Source organism: Triturus cristatus, chromosome 1_2 (genome assembly GCF_964204655.1).
Source record: "Triturus cristatus chromosome 1_2, aTriCri1.1, whole genome shotgun sequence".
In the NCBI taxonomy this organism is placed as follows: Eukaryota; Metazoa; Chordata; class Amphibia; order Caudata; family Salamandridae; genus Triturus; species Triturus cristatus.
This window is the reverse complement of record NC_140580.1, coordinates 111,320,643-111,339,829: the sequence shown is the minus strand read 5'-3', so window position 1 is coordinate 111,339,829 and position 19,187 is coordinate 111,320,643. Positions and strand designations below refer to the sequence as shown.

The window sequence follows — 19,187 nt, the reverse complement described above, 5'->3', positions numbered from 1 at the left end:
ACAGTCAATCCAAGGCACACAACATCACAAAACATATCCAACAAGGCCAAATACATCCTATACACTGACCTGCAACTGACAAACAGAGAAACAGAGGCCCAAACAACTACCACTCCTTACAACACACCCACCCAAAGTTCAAACACAGCCACACCCACAAATGGACCAATAAAAAGGCCCAACACACACAAACCATGATCCTTTGCAACAGATCCACTGCTGCCAGACCCCAGAGACAACGCACTGCACCATACTGCAACCATCAATACACCTTACACTTGCACTCCTTCACACAACCACCATCACAAACACACCCTCATCACATTCACACACACACACCTGCACAACCACACTCACACACCCACAACCCTCCACACCCACACCCCCACAACCATCCACACCCACATCCCCACAACCATCCACACCCACACCCCACACCATGCCCACTAACAAGAATCCAAAGTTCACAAAGGAGGAGCTGGAGGTCCTTGTCGACGAAATCATCCGAGTCGAGCCACAGCTCTTTGGAACATTGGTCAGACGGATCAGCATATCTGAAAAATCTGCCATGTGGGAGAGGATAGTCAATTCCGTGAATGCTGTTGGGGCCACCAGAAGGACCAGGCATGAGTGCCAAGCCAGGTGGTACGATCTGCGGAGGACGGTCCACCGCAAAATGACGGACGAGCACAACCAGGCCAACATCACTGGAGGAGGGCCGCCCCGCAGACCGGTACACTACCATCCCTGGGAGGAGAAGGTGATGGCCACGCTGCCGCCGTTGATAGTAGACGGACTAGGGGGAGTCCGAGAGCCTGGTGAGTACACAAACAACTCACCTCACATGGGGGGGAACGCCATACACAACCAAAATACCAATCATGCACGCAACCCCCCCAAAGCCAGCACCGGACACAACCACACTCCAAAAACACAAACATGCCACTAGCGCCTCCATGCCCCATGCCCCAAGCAAGACCATGCCAAGTCACAGGCCACACAAAACACCAACACAAGACAGGATGTCCCTGATGCCGGGAGGGTGGGCCTCAAAACTAACATAGAGCAACTCTGAAGCACACAACAATGCCCTCAGCCCATATGGCTAAGGGCACAGCCATACAAACAGTGTGTCCCCACACAGTACTGTTTTGCCTACTAATGGTGGCCGCGTTGCAGGACGACATGGGTATGAAGGCAGAATTTGCACATAACAGCAGCCAATCAAGACGCAGCACACTGAAAGAGTGTCAGCACACACCGCCACAGCAGCAGCGCAGACTCAGACACTCCGCCCAATGGGTGCCCGCAGAGAAGAAACAAACCCACATGAACAAGCCAATGGCCTTTGCAAGACCTGCAAACTGTGTGTGCCCAGGAAGCTGGGCTGAGGTGACAGAGGGTGATACACAGAGGGAGGAAGAGGGGCAGAGAGAGAGACAGAGGTGGACACAGGGAGACAGACAGAGGGAGGGAGGAGGCTGACAGAGGGAGGGAGAAGGGGAGACAGAGGGAGATGCACAGAGGGAGGAGGCTGACAGAGGGAGGGAGAAAGGGAGACGGACAGAGGGAGGAGGCTGACAGAGGGAGGGAGAAAGGGAGACGGACAGAGGGAGGAGGCTGATAGAGGGAGGGAGAAAGGGAGACAGAGGGAGAGGGAGGAGGCTGATAGAGGGAGGGAGCAAGGGAGACAGAGGGAGACGGACAGAGGGAGGAGGCTGACAGAGGGAGGGAGAAAGGGAGACGGACAGAGGGAGGAGGCTGACAGAGGGAGGGAGAAAGGGAGACGGACAGAGGGAGGAGGCTGACAGAGGGAGATGGACAGAGGGAGGAGGCTGATAGAGGGAGGGAGCAAGGGAGACAGAGGGAGACGGACAGAGGGAGGAGGCTGACAGAGGGAGGGAGAAAGGGAGACGGACAGAGGGAGGAGGCTGACAGAGGGAGGGAGAAAGGGAGACGGACAGAGGGAGGAGGCTGACAGGGGGAGGGAGAAAGGGAGACGGACAGAGGGAGGAGGCTGACAGAGGGAGGGAGAAAGGGAGACAGAGGGAGACCAAATCACCCTTGGGTGGTGTGGCCATGTCCGCTCGTCAGCAGGTGGACTGTGTGCATGTAGACAAGGTTTGGCAGTGCCTTAACCCCCCCTTCAACCTTTGATAAACACTAGGCCATGTGTCAATCTGTGCATGAGTACATCCGTGCTGCAGGCACGAACAGAACCTTACACCCAGTATACCTACCCACTGTGTTCGTCAGAACCCTGTCACAAATTGTTAAGTTACCTACCTGCATTCTCAAATAGCATGGAAAAAACACCATTTGGCCACGTACAGTGCAACACGTAAGGCGGCTCTGCATGGCTTGCTACGCCCGCTCACTACACTGCTGACTGCGTTCCCAAAATATGCATCAACTAAGATTGTGTCACACATAGGTAAAGTGTCGACAGCTGTGGCCAAGGGACATACCCATGCACAAGTGCACTGTGTGAGGAATGCTAGCCAAATCCAACCACCCAGAGGAACTGTGCCAAATCAGGCGCAAGTGGGCAGGGGTGGTGGGAGTGGAGGACGGCGGAGGCGCGAACCTGACCAGTTGGCTCAGGACCCGGCTATGGCACACATCAGAACCATCCTGAACGCATACCGGCGTGACTCCAGAGGCATTGCCCAGGTAGTGGAGACCCTCAATGAGATGAAGGCCCTGCAGGTTGAGCATCATGCCAGGATGCAGGCAAGACATGCAGAGCACTTGGCGGTGCACAGGGACGTGAGCCAATCCCTCCGTCAGATCGCCCAAAGCCTGGCAAACCCTCCCTGTGCCACCAGGCGTGGAGCAGCACCACACACAGGGAGGGAGGAGGAGGAGGATTCATCTGACGGAGCGTCCCTTGCACCGTCAAGCCAGGCGTCTGAGGGTCTCCGCAGGAAGGTGGGTCGTCCACGCAAAAGACCGTGAGAGTCAGCGGAACATCACCATCTCTCAGGTCACCTGGCCTGGCACCTGGCCCTATGGCCCAACAGCAGCACAGCAGCAAAGGACATTCTCTGCCACATGGCCTTGCTGGTCACTGTCTGACCAATGTTGACAAAGACTGTGGCACAGACTCTGATGACTGTCAATGGCAAGGACACCAACTCCCCCTGTGAACTTTGGATTCTACACTCCCGCCAAGCACCTCTTGTCACCCCCCCAAACACGTACCCCAGCACTAATAAAATTCATCACTATCACAAGATGAATGTCTGTGTTGTAAAGTCAAACCATGCCTGATTTCTGAATTAACTCCGAACCACCATACCCTGGGGTCTGAGTCTGGCACAGGACACACATGGGTCACAACGTACCATCCAAGACAGACATGGAGCACCATACTCACCCGTGATGGGCCCAACCAGCTGAGGGGGTCCCCGCACAACTGTGCACACAGACCTATTTAGAAGAGCAACAGTCATGCGCAGAGGTCAGGGATCATGTGGAGTGTCCTGGGGTGGGAGTCCCAGGTATGTGTAGACAGGTGGCAGAACCATGTCCTGCATGCTTGAGTCAGGTGGATGTGGAGAATGGTGGGCCAGCCAAGGTTGGATGCATGGAGATGGCACAATTGGGTGTTGGATCACAGTGCCACAAGGTTGTGTTGTGGGTGTGGGCTGCATCCTGAGGGTGTGCGTGGATTGAGAAGGTCATCCTGCAGCTGGCAGTGATCCACTCCCCCCATCTCTGTTGGACGTTGATGTGGCCTGGCCGCCAGATGTAGTAGCAGAGCTGTGCAGATGCACCCTGGATGTGGACAAGTATCATGGGATTTCTAACGCACATGTCCGTAGAGTGCAGGGTAGGAGTAGACACGGATGACATAGTTGACCTGGGGGATGGTCTCCCTCTTGCCTTGAGGTGGATGGAACTGGGGATCTTGTGCACAATGCAGAGTGTGCTGCCGCATGAGGCACAGATGCTGCTGATCAGCATAGCACATGTCAGCAAGCAATCCATGATGGACACCAGCTCGTTTGCGTGGACACTGGGTGCCCTTGCAGCAGGGCCTGCAGCAGCATGCGCCATGTCAAGGAAACAATGCCACAAGTAGCACTCAAAGACAAGGATCTCAGGAAGGAACCATGCAAAAGGTGTATGTCAAGGAAGGAATGTCTGGTTCAACATGGCGCACACACACACACACACAATGGATTCACATGCGGCACAGTGGCCGTCGTGGAGACTGACATGCCACAAAACCTACACAGCCATGGACATCATGCACAATACAGAATCTAATCCCTGACAAACAGCTTGCATCTTGCTACTCTACACATGGACTCATATGCACCATCTCTGAGAACAATGCCAGACATGCCGCATGCACAGTGGCAACAGACCACCATTGACAGAGATGAGGCACCTTGGAGGCAGAGGGACACCTTTATTACTCATGTGTGTCGGAATGCTAATGCAACTCTGTCAACACATACACAGGTCATGTGGATGAACACGTGGGACCAACACTGGCACCACCCTTAGCACCACAGATGCTGGAAATCCATGGCACTGGCACACAAGTGACGGGTTACAGCTAAACACCCCCTGCTGCTCACGGAGAGCCTGCTATACACCATTGAGCCCCTAATGGGGAATTCTCACACCATGTCAACCCGGTGCAACCCGTATGTTTCCGAGGCCAGTGTTACACACATTGATGGCTCCATCACAATCCCATTACAGATGACTGTCACCAAGTCTGACCATCAATTCAGGTGAATTCTGCTCCAGGTCATGCGCCCCATGGTGATTCTACATGTATGCTAAGTAACCAAACATGAACAGGAGCAGTGCACACACATTCAAAACAAATACCACTCCCAAAAAGCCGTGCTGCATCCTTTACCCGAAGGAGATCTTCAAACTTGTCCGTGCATGTAACGCTGATTCAGCACATGTTGCTGTGTTCATGAGGAATAGCAGGAGCACAACGATGCCACCAGCAGACAGCATGCGCAAGTACCTGTGGATGGGAGACACACCAGAACTCAGCCAAAAGAAGTACATCCGCATGCATGTGCATGTACTCAACACGTATTAGGTTGTCACCATGCTAGGTGACAATGATGACTCTGGAAAAACATTCTTCTAGTGCACCATCACTCGAGTGACACATCCAAACACACCTCAGACTCACTTGGAAGACATGCAGATGGACACACACATTGCAACACATGCCACACACAGCCCAATGCGTGCACACTCAGACACTGGAACTCACCACTAAGCAAAGAAGTCGCGTATGAGCCGACTCCGCATGTCCTCTGCCGCATCCTCCTCCTCCACATCACTTGCCTCGTGCCCAAGCCCTTCATCCTCCACGGGTGGATGGTCCTGCTCATCTGGATCCAGGATGAGTGGCACAGCTTTCTCCACTGCCATGTTGTGCAGCATGCAGCACACGAGGAATATCTTGCAGACCTTCACCGGTGCATATGGGAGTGCGCCACCGGTCTTGTGGAGGCAACGGAATCGGCTCTTCAGGAGGCCAAACGTCCTCTCTATCACTCGCCTGGTCCGCCCATGGGCGTTGTTGTAGCGGTGATCGGCAGCCGTGCGGGGGTTGTGGAGAGGCGTGATCAGCCATGGCATGTTGGGATAGCCAGCGTCCCCTACATGGAAACATCATGGACAAGAGTGGGTCAGGAGAAGCAGTAAGACAGGAAGATGACGTTAAATACAGGACTGCAAGAGTATACCCACCAACAATGCATGCTCGTTCGTTGCGCAGCTGCAGCATCATTTCAGGCACCCTGCTACGCCTCATGATGTACGCATCGTGTGCTGATCCTGGAAAACGAGCACAGACATGTGAAATCACCATGTTGGTAAGACACACCGCAAGGGCATTAATGGAGTGGTAATGCTTGCGGTTACGGAAGGCTACCTCCTGTGCCTGTGGTGGTACCAAAGCCACATGTGTTCCATCTATGGACCCAATGACATGGGGCATCCCTCCCAGGGCATAGAACTCACGCTTGACAGCTGTCAACTGCTCAGGAGTTGGGAATTTTATGAACTCATCAAGGTGCTCCAACATGGCCTCTAAAAAATCAAGCAGAACACGGCTCAACATGGTTTGCGACATCCCACCGACATGGGCAATGGTATGTTGAAAGGTACCCGTGGCCAAGAAATGTAGGGCTGCCATCACCTTCACCTTGGGTGTCAGTGCACCAGGATACCTGTGTAGCGGTTGGAGGTGTGCTGCCAGCCGTGTCATCAAGCCCTCAATCAAACGTTGGGGGAAGCGGTAGCGGCGTATACAGTTATTTTCCCGCATGTCAGCCAAGTCCGGAATTGCTCGAGGGAGAGGCGGAGCCCTGCAGTGAATTAGAAGGGACAACGAAGTGCGAGTACAGTACACCACCAATGTCAATGTACTGAGCACATGGTCAACAGGCAATACACATATGCTACATACAGTGTCAGGTCTGTGCAATATGCTCTGGACACGTATGCCAGCCATGTGACACTCCTACCAAGAGACAGCTCCAAACGTTTATTCTCAACCTCATAATGCCATGCCATGAAACTAGCTGTGGCCCAGTGTAAGTGAGCAGGCAGACGCATTGCAGGAGTTACAGACAACCAAATATGTGCAGAGGAAGGATGTTCATTGTACAGACAGGTTGCGGAACACTAGAGGCACAGGTCACATGTAATAGAAAATGGAAAGACCACACACCTTGCCATGAAGGATTACATTTCAACAATGATCCCACATACATTGAGAGTATGCAGATATGTCCTTGTATTGAAACTCCGTGTCGATGCATACACACACACCTTACGTCGGATTCCACATGTGGCCTGGTATGCGTAACACTGTGCCATGGCCATCTACACACAGACACATGTTGGTTGCAGCAACTGCAGATGCATTTGACCAAACACCTACAGCAAGCTAATGGGAACACACGACACATACATGACATAGTCACATCGTGCAACGCGGGTAGTCACATATCAGGTGTGAAAACCCCTGTAGCTGGCATCAGGGGACAGTTGCGTGTGTTGTTGACTGTGCCATGGCAGTGACGCTTTTCACAAGTGTTCTGTACTACATGCACAGATGTCAAAGGAGTGAACGGGATGTCTGGCACATAGTCCACCATCACACATGACATCTGTACACATCTCATCATACATCTATTGCCTTCACAACTCAGGAGTAATGTGCCACATTACAGCCTGACACACCTGTGCCCCACACATGTAGTACTGCACAGAATATGCCTTGATGTCCAGCCTTGGACAAGTATGTCAGCTCTATTCCTTTCTGTGTGCTGCCTGTCACCACTGTCAGGTGTGAAATGCACCGTACATGCGCTCTGAGGGCGTGTGTACGTTCCCCATCACTATGGGAGTGCTGCCGTAGGCCTACCCATAGTGAAACGGTCCGTACACGCGTGTGTACGGGGCGTATCACTATGGGTACGCATACGCGAGCAAAGCCATAGTGAAACGGCCCGTACACGCGTGTGTACGGGGCGTATCACTATGGGTACGCATACGCGAGCAAAGCCATGGTGAAACATGTATGGGGCGTATCACTATGGCTTTGCTCGCGTATGCGTACCCATAGTGATACGCCCCGTACACGCGCGTGTACGGGCCATTTCACTATGGCTTTGCTCGCGTATGCGTACCCATAGTGATACGCCCCGTACACGCGCGTGTACGGGCCGTTTCACTATGGCTTTGCTCGCGTATGCGTACCCATAGTGATACGCCCCATACACGCGCGTGTACGGGGCGTATCACTATGGCTTTGCTCGCGTATGCGTACCCATAGTGATACGCCCCGTACACGCGCGTGTATGGGCCGTTTCACTATGGCTTTGCTCGCGTATGCGTACCCATAGTGATACGCCCCGTACACGCGCGTGTACGGGCCGTTTCTATGCATTTGGGGTGTCCTAGGGCCCTGGAACTCACCGTACCTGTGTGTGAATGTCCAAATTACATAGGGGACACATGAGGGACAAGTATAAAGCCCTACATGCATGCTGGTTGTCATGGAGACCGAGTTTAAAGTTTGAATTTTTTTCAGCAGGTGCCCAGCTAAAGTCGGTTTGAAAGAATCTACATTGTTGCAAAGTGGTTGTTGAGTTGACATCATGCTCAATAAAAAAAAAAGAGCAAAGCCACTGACTGTGGTAGGTTGAAAGGGATTGGAGGAAACATAGGATGCAAATGTGAGTGACCAATCACTCTGTACTCCTGTGAATGAAACAGGGCAGCAAGGTAGATTATAAGGCAGCCAGGTCCCATGAGAGAGCACTTGACTGCACATCCTTTGATTCAACTACACTGCTGCTGCTCGTGAATCCTCTGGCACCATGTCCAGGTCTGTGGAGAGGGCCCAGCCTTTCACCCAGGAGGAGAACCAAGCCCTGCTGGATGTGATCCTCCCACAGTACCCCATGCTGTATGGTCGACCAGGGGTTCAGGTGAGTGCTGAGTCCACTAGCAAAGACTGTGCCCCTTTTTTGTGACTGTGACTTCTGCCATTATGTCCAGGTGTAACACACATGCAATGTACTGTAGGGTGGGTCCCGGGTGGGTGAATGCCTAATGTCTCCCAGCCAGAGCATGCTGTGGTGCATGTCTGCTCTCCTCACTTGCATTGTGTGTACTGTGACAATCACTGCATGTGGCATTACACATTCTGCCTGTCTAATCCTCCTGGGAATGTTGTTACTACAGTCCTTATGTGAATCTGTGGTCCCCCCCAGTGTGACAGGTGGCAGTACCCACAGATGTGTGTTTGTTTAGTGTACATGTGCTGAGAGTGTCCAAATGATGTGTTTGTCCCCTGGACATTGGTGTGTGTGTGTAAGTCCCCTGTCATGTGGGTGAGTGCATATGTGGAGTGTAGCACCCCAGCTGCATGAGGGATGGATATACCCAGCCCATCTGATGTGAGCAGGGAGCAGTGCTGTGTGTCTGCGGTGATGGGCCAACCCCACACCTGTGACACCCCCCAGTCTAGTGGCACATGTGCAGAGTGAGGTGTGTAGCTGCAGTTGGCAATGGCAGGTGATTGTCCTGTGGCTGTGTGTGTCTGTGTACTCTGCTGAGGGCGCCTCAGTGGCCTGTGGCATGTGACTGCTTTGAGGTGCTGCACATAATCCTGGTGTGGCTTGTGATGCACAGTGTGAGCTTGGATGATTGATTGTGTCGTACCCCTCATGCCACCTGTGCACTCTACAATGCCACCTAGTGCATTTTGCCTTCCACAGAGGAAAATGTCCCTATGACACAGGTGTAATGAGTTTGATGCATTATATGCCCTGTTAAAACCAGCCAAATTGTTCTAATGTGTGTCTCTGTGACATGTCGCAGGTGTATTAATGTTGTCTCCACCCTTTTTCTTTCCATGGGCACTGCTGGGGGCCTCTGCACCCACCCCTCCTGTGTCTGGGCACTGCTGGGAGTGATAGGCACCCACCCCTCCTGCGTCTGGGCACTGCTGGGAGGACTCTGCACCCACCCCTCCTGTGTCTGGGCACTGCTGGGGGACTCTGGACCCACCCCTCCTATGTCTGGGCACTGCTGGGAGTGATAGGCACCCACCCCTCCTGCATCTGGGCACTGCTGGGAGGACTCTGCACACACCCCTCCTGTGTCTGGGCACTGCTGGGAGGACTCTGCACACACCCCTCCTGTGTCTGAGCACTGCTGGGAGTGATAGGCACCCACCCCTCCTATGTCTGGGCACTGCTGGGAGGACTCTGCACCCACCCCTCCTGTGTCTGGGCACTGCTGGGAGGACTCTGCACACACCCCTCCTGTGTCTGGGCACTGCTGGGAGGACTCTGCACACACCCCTCCTGTGTCTGGGCACTGCTGGGAGGACTCTGCACACACCCCTCCTGTGTCGGGACACTGCTGGGAGTGATAGGCACCCACCACTCCTATGTCTGGGCACTGCTGGGAGGACTCTGCACCCACCCCTCCTGTGTCTGGGCACTGCTGGGAGGACTCTGCACACATCCCTCCTGTGTCTGGGCACTGCTGGGAGGACTCTGCACACACCCCTCCTGTGTCTGGGCACTGCTGGGAGTGCTAGGCACCCACCCCTCCTATGTCTGGGCACTGCTGGGAGTGATAGGCACCCACCCCTCCTGCGTCTGGGCACTGCTGGGGGGACTCTGCACCCACCCTCCTATGTCTGGGCACTGCTGGGAGGACTCTGCACCCACCCCTCCTATGTCTGGGCACTGCTGGGAGTGATAGGCACCCACCCCTCCTGCGTCTGGGCACTGCTGGGAGGACTCTGCACCCACCCCTCCTGTGTCTGGGCACTGCTGGGGACTCTGCACCCACCCCTCCTGTGTCTGGGCACTGCTGGGGGGACTCTGCACCCACCCCTCCTATGTCTGGGCACTGCTGGGAGGACTCTGCACACACCCCTCCTGTGTCTGGGCACTGCTGGGAGGTCTCTGCACACACCCCTCCTGTGTCTGGGCACTGCTGGGAGTGATAGGCACCCACCCCTCCTATGTCTGGGCACTGCTGGGAGAACTCTGCACCCACCCCTCCTGTGTCTGGGCACTGCTGGGAGGACTCTGCACACACCCCTCCTGTGTCTGGGCACTGCTGGGAGGACTCTGCACACACCCCTCCTGTGTCTGGGCACTGCTGGGAGTGATAGGCACCCACCCCTCCTATGTCTGGGCACTGCTGGGAGTGAGAGGCACCCACGCCTCCTGCGTCTGGGCACTGCTGGGAGGACTCTGCACCCACCCCTCCTGTGTCTGGGCACTGCTGGGGGGACTCTGCACCCACCCCTCCTGTGTCTGGGCACCGGTGGGAGGACTCTGCACACACCCCTCCTGTGTCTGGGCACTGCTGGGAGGACTCTGCACACACACCTGGGCATGTACGCTCCATACATACACGGGTGGGGGTACGGTCCGTACATACACTGTTGGGGTGGGGGTACGCTCCATACATACACTGTTGGGGTGGGGGTACGCTCCATACATACACTGTTGGGGTGGGGGTACGCTCCATACATCCACGGGTGGGGGTATGCTCCATACATACACTGTTGGGGTGGGGGTACGCTCCATACATACACTGTTGGGGTGGGGGTACGCTCCATACGTACGAGGGTGTGGGTACGGTCCGTACATACACGGGTGGGGGTACGCTCCATACATACACTGTTGGGGTGGGGGTACGCTCCATACGTACGTGGGTGTGGGTACGCTCCATGCATACATGGGTGGGGGTACGGTCCATACATACACTGTTGGGGTGAGGGTATGCTCCATACGTACGCGTGTGTAGGTACGGTCCGTACATACACGGGTGGGGGTATGCTCCGAACATACGCGGGTCTGGGTACGCTCCATGCATACATGGGTGGGGGTACGGTCCGTACATACACTGTTGGGGTGGGGGTACGCTCCATACGTACGCAGGTGTGGGTACGGTCCGTACATACACGGGTGGGGGTACGCTCCGAACATACGCGGGTCTGGGTACGCTCCATGCATACACGGGTGGGGGTACGGTCCATACATACACTGTTGGGGTGGGGGTACGCTCCATACATACACTGTTGGGGTGGGGGTACGCTCCATACATACACTGTTGGGGTGGGGGTACGCTCCATATGTACGCGGGTGTGGGTACGGTCCGTACATCCACGGGTGGGGTGTTGGTACGCGCCATACATACACGGGTGGGGGTACGGCCCATACCCAGGCCTTTGGAACATGGGTACGGGCCGTACCGCCATTATTGGGGTGACGTAGGGGTGGGCGTGGTACGACTCGTGCCCACGCTCTTAAGGCGTGGGTACGGTACGTACCGGACTTGTTGTGTTGCCGGTTCGCGTGTACATCCACTTCCGTTGCTGGTCACGCCCCCACCCCCTCGAAGTGACCAGGCCCTGAAGGTCAGGTATGTCCAGGGCATGTATGATTTGTGACTTGGGTGGGGGTTTTGGGTCCTGCCCCTGCCCCCCCCCTTTGCCCCTGGGTGTTGTTCTGACCTTGTGCGGCGTCTGCGTTGGTTCCTGTAGAGCAGGTGGACTGCTATGAGGGCTGGGATGACACGTAGGTTCGGGTCCATGGCTGTCCGTCGCGTACAGGTGCTCATTGCGCGCGTCGTCCTGATTTCCCGGCAGTTTTTGGCAGGCGGAGAATTTAATCCGTGCGGGGTGACGTTGGTGCGGATCGTACCTCCTGGTTCGTGAAACGCAGCCTGCATGCGTCCCGACGTCACGTCGGCGCTTTCCCGGATCACATTTGTATGTATATTTTCGTCGGTCGGTGATTTTTACGATTCGTACGGAAATGGTGTTTCCGTGCGAATCGTACTTGCATGTTTGTAATGTTTTTTTCCCCGGGTACGAGTCGGACGGAGAAAACGCTCCGACTGACGGTTCGTACCCGGTTTTTCCAGGATCGGAATCGGCACCTTAATGTGTAATGCAAACTTCAGAAAAATACATTTAAATAAATGTAATACGTTTACGTTGATTAAATATTTAATTCAACATTAAGTTAATAGTGGTGTAGCATTTTTGTGTTTCATTCTATGTATATGTGAGATAAATTTACATTAATATTTAACATAAAAATATTTTTACAAATTTTTTCAAAGTTTATAAACTGTTTACATTTCCCCAATATTTTACCATATGGAGATCTCCTATATAAGTATTGGAAACTTTCGATGGCAGGCTGGTTCGGCTAGGCCCACCCAATCTGCCTATTGTTCTCCTTAATCTGCAATTCTTACCATCTTATTCTTCACCTTTGTTCTGCACCACCAGTGTATCATGGTCTCTGGACCATTAATCACAATGTTCAGTATTTCACGATTCCTGTCAAGTGACAAAGACATGAATGCATTTTTTTTTCTAGAAAAAATATCTGAATTAATAGTGGCAGTTGGCAATTCATATACTTGTAGTTTAAAACATGAGTAACAAAAATAAGACACTGTAGTGACTATGTAATACTGCATCCTTCTAAGCCTATCATTATATTCTTTCTGTCGAGCAATCAACTATCGAGGGTAGTATTTTTTTGTCCCAAGATTTAGAAGTACCCAACTATAGCATTCCACCATTCCTCTACCTCCGGTCTCAGAAAGGCTAAGGAAAATTATCAGGGAAAGAGAAAGCAAAAGTGTATGAAGGATGGGAAGAGGTAAAAATATAATTAGGAATGCTATAGGAGGGGTTTGTATGAAGGTTTTCTATACAGTTTGAAGATGTTATTGTATTGGTCAAAACGACTGGAGCAAAACTGTTATCAAATAGTAAGTTATTATTGCCTATTTCTATTTATATTGTGTGATTTATTTGTATATAAATGTTTAAATGCCTGGGACATAAATATAAATGAAAAAAATAATTCTACCATTATTCAGTTAAAGGAGCTGTCGGCTAAATTCACTCTCAAGCTACAGTCTGGTGATATTCAATAGACAATTAAAGACCAAAATAATTGTAGGTTGAGATATTTTATCATGTAAGTCAAGCATAATCATCTAAGTTGATTTTGCATTGTCAGTCAGACAGATATCAATAAACACCATGCCATTGCCTGGGAACTTATAATATGTAATTACCATAAGAAAGATCCTCTTGCGGATATGGCAGAAATGGCTGCCAGAGTAGTCACACATGCTCAGTAACACACACACCCCTCAGATGCAGCATATGAAGCTGTCATGCAATGTTTGCTCATACCATCTTTGTGTGCTCCATGTCCAAGTACCAGGGACATTTTCCAGATGCTTTACTTAATGAATTTCTTTCATATAAAGTTTGCAAAAAGAATGCCCTTTGTGCAAAGTGTGCACAAAATGTGATGGATACAATACTTGAAGTGTTCTCAGCCACTGGTAACTACTGTTGGCTGCATTCCATTCTATAGTTTTTGGCTCACTTGTGCCAGTACAAGCAGGGGCATACATGGTATGGTCACAAACATCACTCTTTTTGTTTTTCTCAATCGAAAGAGTAGCTTAGAGATGTTCATAAAAATCACCCAATAGAAAAAAATAAAAATAAAAACACATTTTCTACATTTGTATTATAAAAAATAAAGCAAGCAATACTACACTGTCTCACAACAATGTGCACATGTAACAGCTTTACTTCAATGCACTGAGCCAAAACTAAAAAAAGTGTCATATATACAGTGGGCGTTCCCCTTTAAGGCTTGGATTTATGAAGGATGGAATTTGTTTGAACTCTTGCTGACAGATTTCCTTGATCTGAAGGTGATAACTGTTTTCTGTGGGTGAGCAACACCCATCACTGGTTTCTTGTGACACTGTAGAGGTCAAAAGTAGAATTGCCCTGACCGCATGAGCCATATTACAAACTATTGTGAACAATTATCTTACTTTTTCATCATTAATAGTTTTAAAGTATTTAGATATTCTGAACGAATGTTAAGTATTTAATCTTTGTTAATTTGATGTTCCTGTTTACCAAATTTTGTAAATGTTGCCAGTTGTACTGAGGAAATAAAAATAAGGAAATACTGTACCTAATCATGGTGCCATGCAGTGGGCACAGCAACTGGCAGACCTGTTCAATATGGATGCATTTCTGTATTTTTTTTGTTTTCTCTTAACAGGCATGGTGGATTCCTCAATGATGCCAATCATGGGTTACCTGGTGGACCTGCGCCATGTTTCAGTCTATGGGAGTGTCTATGCCATTGCGGATGTTGCCTTTTGTATGGGCTTTGCACTCGGTAACAACTTAGAGCTTTTTTGATCATTACATGTTTGGTGCATCACCACATTAGCCTAGTTATGCCCTGTGCCCCCCACCCCCACCAGGTGGGTCAAGATGAATGCTGTAAAGAACGATCACACAATATGCCACCCATCAAAAATACCTTAAGCATAGCTAGTAACTTTGTAATATAGTACCAAAGCATTTTACGATGTGGCAAAGTAATCATGGTATATTTCATGACATAACGAAACCAGTGACTTTTTCTTAAGACTATTCAACCGATCACAACCAAGGCAAAATTATGGCACCAAGCTTGAGCATTGCAATCCTCAATTTAAGGCGTCCCATAGAAACAAATACATCACCTCAAAAAATATAATATTACGTATTTAGAACTTGCATGAAAACAAAGAAAACGGACAGGGAAAACTCATTTTGAAAGTTCCTACCTAGGTTTGTTTTCCACAATCACATCAAATTGAACACTGTAACAAGACATACACAATTTACACCTGGCTGTTCTCCAGAGTACCTGGCAAGCCCCTCTCCTTTAGTGATATCAGCACTGGCCCTTGTCCACATTCTAAAATTAAAAGACAGATTTGCTCCTGCAATATTATTGGAATCAAATGTCTCTTCAATGAAAAAATAACACATTCCAGAGACTAGTAAGTAATAGAACGTTTATTTGGTTACAAACAGCATAAGCATATAACCATCAACCCAAAACAGTAATAAAATCACCGTTATCTAGTTAGTAAATTCTTTTGTTTACTAGCTGCAGCTAAAAGCAAGGTAATGTAAACAAATAGTAGGCCGGTCTAAAAGTTGAAAATAAAGAAATACAGGTCTACAACTTGTGGAATCACATGATCTCAACAAAGGAACAAAATAAAAAGTGCTGAGGTGTATGAATAGAAAATTGTCACACAGACCGGTATTAGTGGCATAGTTCTCCTTCCGTGGTAAAATGTAAATATATTTAATGCCTTACTCAAAGCTTATCCTGTTGATAAATCAACCAAACAGACTATTTGATGCAAAGTGTTTAATTAAATCATTGAATTTTAATGGCACAGTCAAGCTTCAAACCATTGAAGGATTTTTCATATAAATTCGATTGCTGGGTTATTACAGACCAAAATCCAAATTAACAAGAGTGCTATAGAAAGGCAATCAGCCACATATTTGAGATCCAGAAGTTCATGACAAGCAAAGGGAGACATCCCTTGGGCAAGCCCAATAACGTCTTATAAAAACTATTTTCAACAATCTGTAGGCTGATAAAATTCATGTATTCTAAAATACCTGCACTATCTATAACTAATTTAATAAACGTATTTGCTGTTAAAAAAATATCAGTCAAACAATTAATTGGTTAGTGCTCAATTATTTTCCAAAATTTGAAACAGCACTTGAGATTGTAAAAATGTAAGTTTCCTAGTTTTCAATAACCCAGTTTATGTACCATAATTATCAAAGGTTAAGCCAAGATAATTTAAAGTCTATTCAATTGCCCTAGTATCATGAGGGATACATTTCAAAACTGCATGTAAACCAGATGTCTTGGACTGGGACACTCCAAGCCAAGGCCGTAGACGCAGCCTTTCCCCTGGTGGAATGGGCCCTTAATCCCTCAAGGGCATGCTTCTTTGCCAGGGCATAACAGATCTTGATGCAGAGAACGACCCAGCGAGTGATGGTCCTTTTGTGCACTGCCCTTCCCTTCTTCGCTCCCACGTACCCCACAAAGACTTGGTCATCCACCCGGAAGTCTTTTGTGCGGTCAAGGTAGAATGACAACTGTCTTTTTGGGACCAGCTGGTGGAGACACACTTCTTCCTTAGAAGAATGCGGGGAGCAAAGAAGTTGGGCAAAGTGGTGGACTAACATAGATGGAAAGGGGTCACAACCTTTGGTAAAAATGATGCTCGGCTGCGAAGCACCACCTTGTCCGGAAAGGAAATAAGATAAAGAGGTGGGCAAGATAACCCCTGCAGCTCTCTCACCCTCTGGGGCAATGTCATCGACACCAAGAAGGCTGTTTTGCTGGTCAATAGCCAGAGGGGACAATTGTGTAAAGGCTCAAAGGGAGCGCACATCAATTAGGTGAGGACCAAATTAAGGTCCTACTGCGGCATAACAAAGGGCATAGGTGGAAACAGGTGAGCCAGCCCTTTTAGAACTCTATGTACAACAGGAAACTTGAAGAGAGAGGGTTGGTCTGGCAGCCGCAAAAAAGCAGACAGAGCAGAGATATAACCCTTCAGAGTTCCCAAAGCAAAGCCCTGTTGGGCAAGGGTTAGAATGAATAACAGGACAGTAAAAAGAGAAGCAGAAAGAGGGTCAATATACCTTTTTGTGCAGTATAATACAAACTCCTGCCAACAGCAGGCATATACCATCTTAGTGGAGGGCAGCCTGTCTGCCACAAACCATTACAGACTTCTGGAGAAAGGTCAAAAGCTATTGACTGCCGCTGCTCATTCTCCAAGCATGGGGGTGCAGAGTTGGCCGGTTCGGGTGGAGAACCCTCCGCTGCTGCTGTGACAAAAGAGGCAGCCTGACCGGAGGATCAATGCTCATTCTCAGAAGCTCTGGATACCAGATTCTCCTCACCCAGACTGGAGCCACAAGGATGACTGGGGGCCCGTCGCTCCTGATCTTCTTCAGAACCCCAGGCAGGAGTGGGATGGGTGGAAAGGCATACAGCAGGCCTGAGCTCTACTCTTGAAGAAAGGAGTCGCTGAGCAATAGCCGCCTTGGAAACTCCAGCGCACGGTACTGCTGACCCTGCACGTTCTCTTCAGAGGCGAACAAATCTAACCAAGGTTCTCCCCATTGCTGAGAGAGGCCTTGCATCACCTCCGATCGGAGATGCCATTCGTGATCCGCTAGGCATCAAAGGCTGAGTTTGTCCACCCTGGCATTCAGAGAACCTGCAAAGTGTTGAACCACCAGGGCTATATCCCATTGTTCAAGCCATGTCCAGCAATGCAGTTCCTCTCGCCAACAGGCCCATGAACCCACCCCACCCTGCTTGTTGCAGTATCACATGCCGGTGGTGTTGTCTGTGAACACTTGCACCAGCTTCCCCTTGAGAGAGTGAAGAAATGCCTTCAATGCCAATCGAATCGCCTGGAGTTCCAACCAATTTATGTGGAGCCCCGTCTTTGCCAGAGACCAGTGTCCCCTAACCTCCGCCTCTCCTAGATGGCCGCTCCATCCCAGATGTGACACCTCTGTCATGACTGTGAAATCTGTTTGGGGAAGACAGAGGGGTCTGCCATTGACCCAATCGCAGTTCGTCAACCACCACTGCAGATCTCTTGCAGTTCCTTCCAAGAGCTGGGCCATGTCGGTGAGATTTCTTCGATGCTGTGCCCATTGGAACTTCAGGCCCCACTGCAGAGCCTGCATACGCCACCTGGCATGCTTTACCAACAGGATGCAGGAGGCCCAACAGCCTCAGAGTCATTCTCACCAAAATCCATGATAGAGGCTGAAACATCGGAATCAATGTCTGAATATCCTGGACTCCCTGCTCGGGAGGATAGGCCCGAAACAACACTGGGTCCGGAACAGCTCAGATGGAAGGGAGCATCTGAGAAGGAGTCAGGTGTTACTTCGACACGTTTGTTGAGAACCCCAGCGAATGCATGAGGTCCGCCATAGTCTGAAGTTGGTAGAAGACTGCCTGGGGTGAGGACGTCTTCAACAGCCAGTCTTCGAGATAGGGGGAAGACTGACACCCCTAACCTGCGCAGATGAGCTGCACCCGGGGGCCACTGGTAAGGCTGAAGGAGAGCATGGTAAACTGAAAGGGCTTGCGGCCTACCTTGAACAGCAGGTAACGCCTGTGGCCGGCAGGATGGGGATGTGAAAATACACGTCCTGCAGGTCCAACTCTACTGTCCAATCTTCTTGGTCGAGGGCAGACAAGACCTGAGCCAGAGTGAGAATAACAGCCTCTAACTACTTCTGAAACTGGGACTCATTCTATAGCTCTCTTGGCCAAGAGAGCTGTAACTTCCTCTTGGAACAACCATAAATGATCTTCCGTCAGCCGTTCCTGATTTGGAGGAATGAGAGAAGAAAGAGAGAGGAAAGGCCGAGAATAGCCCTCCTGGACGATCTGCAAGACTCACTTGTTCGATGTTATGGATCTTCAGTGGGGGAGATGATGATGAATTCTCCCACCAACTGGAGTAGTGTGGTCCTGCGGAGTCAGCCTAGGAGTGCTCAGAGGCTGCGGCTGCTGGTGTCAGTGTGGCCAACAACTTCTGGCCTCCATTCCTAGATCGGAATGCACCGCATCCATATCGTCGCACGGCTTGGGCAGTCTGTGCAGGGCGGTGGCTGGGATATGGCTGACACAGCTGGAAACTCCTTCCATTGTCACAAAAGGGGTGAAAGGAAGAGG

General features: G+C 50.5%; 1 protein-coding gene across 2 annotated transcripts in view; it reads left to right on the top strand.

Moving 5' to 3' along the window:
• Positions 1 to 19,187, top strand: part of SLC18A2 (solute carrier family 18 member A2) — a 379,609-nt gene that overhangs the window by 347,000 nt on the left and 13,422 nt on the right. For both annotated transcript variants that reach the window (XM_085603098.1, XM_085603106.1), the window contains one exon: positions 14,658 to 14,777. In XM_085603098.1, coding sequence (XP_085459224.1) covers positions 14,658 to 14,777 — 120 coding nt within the window. The remainder of the gene's footprint in view (positions 1 to 14,657; positions 14,778 to 19,187) is intronic.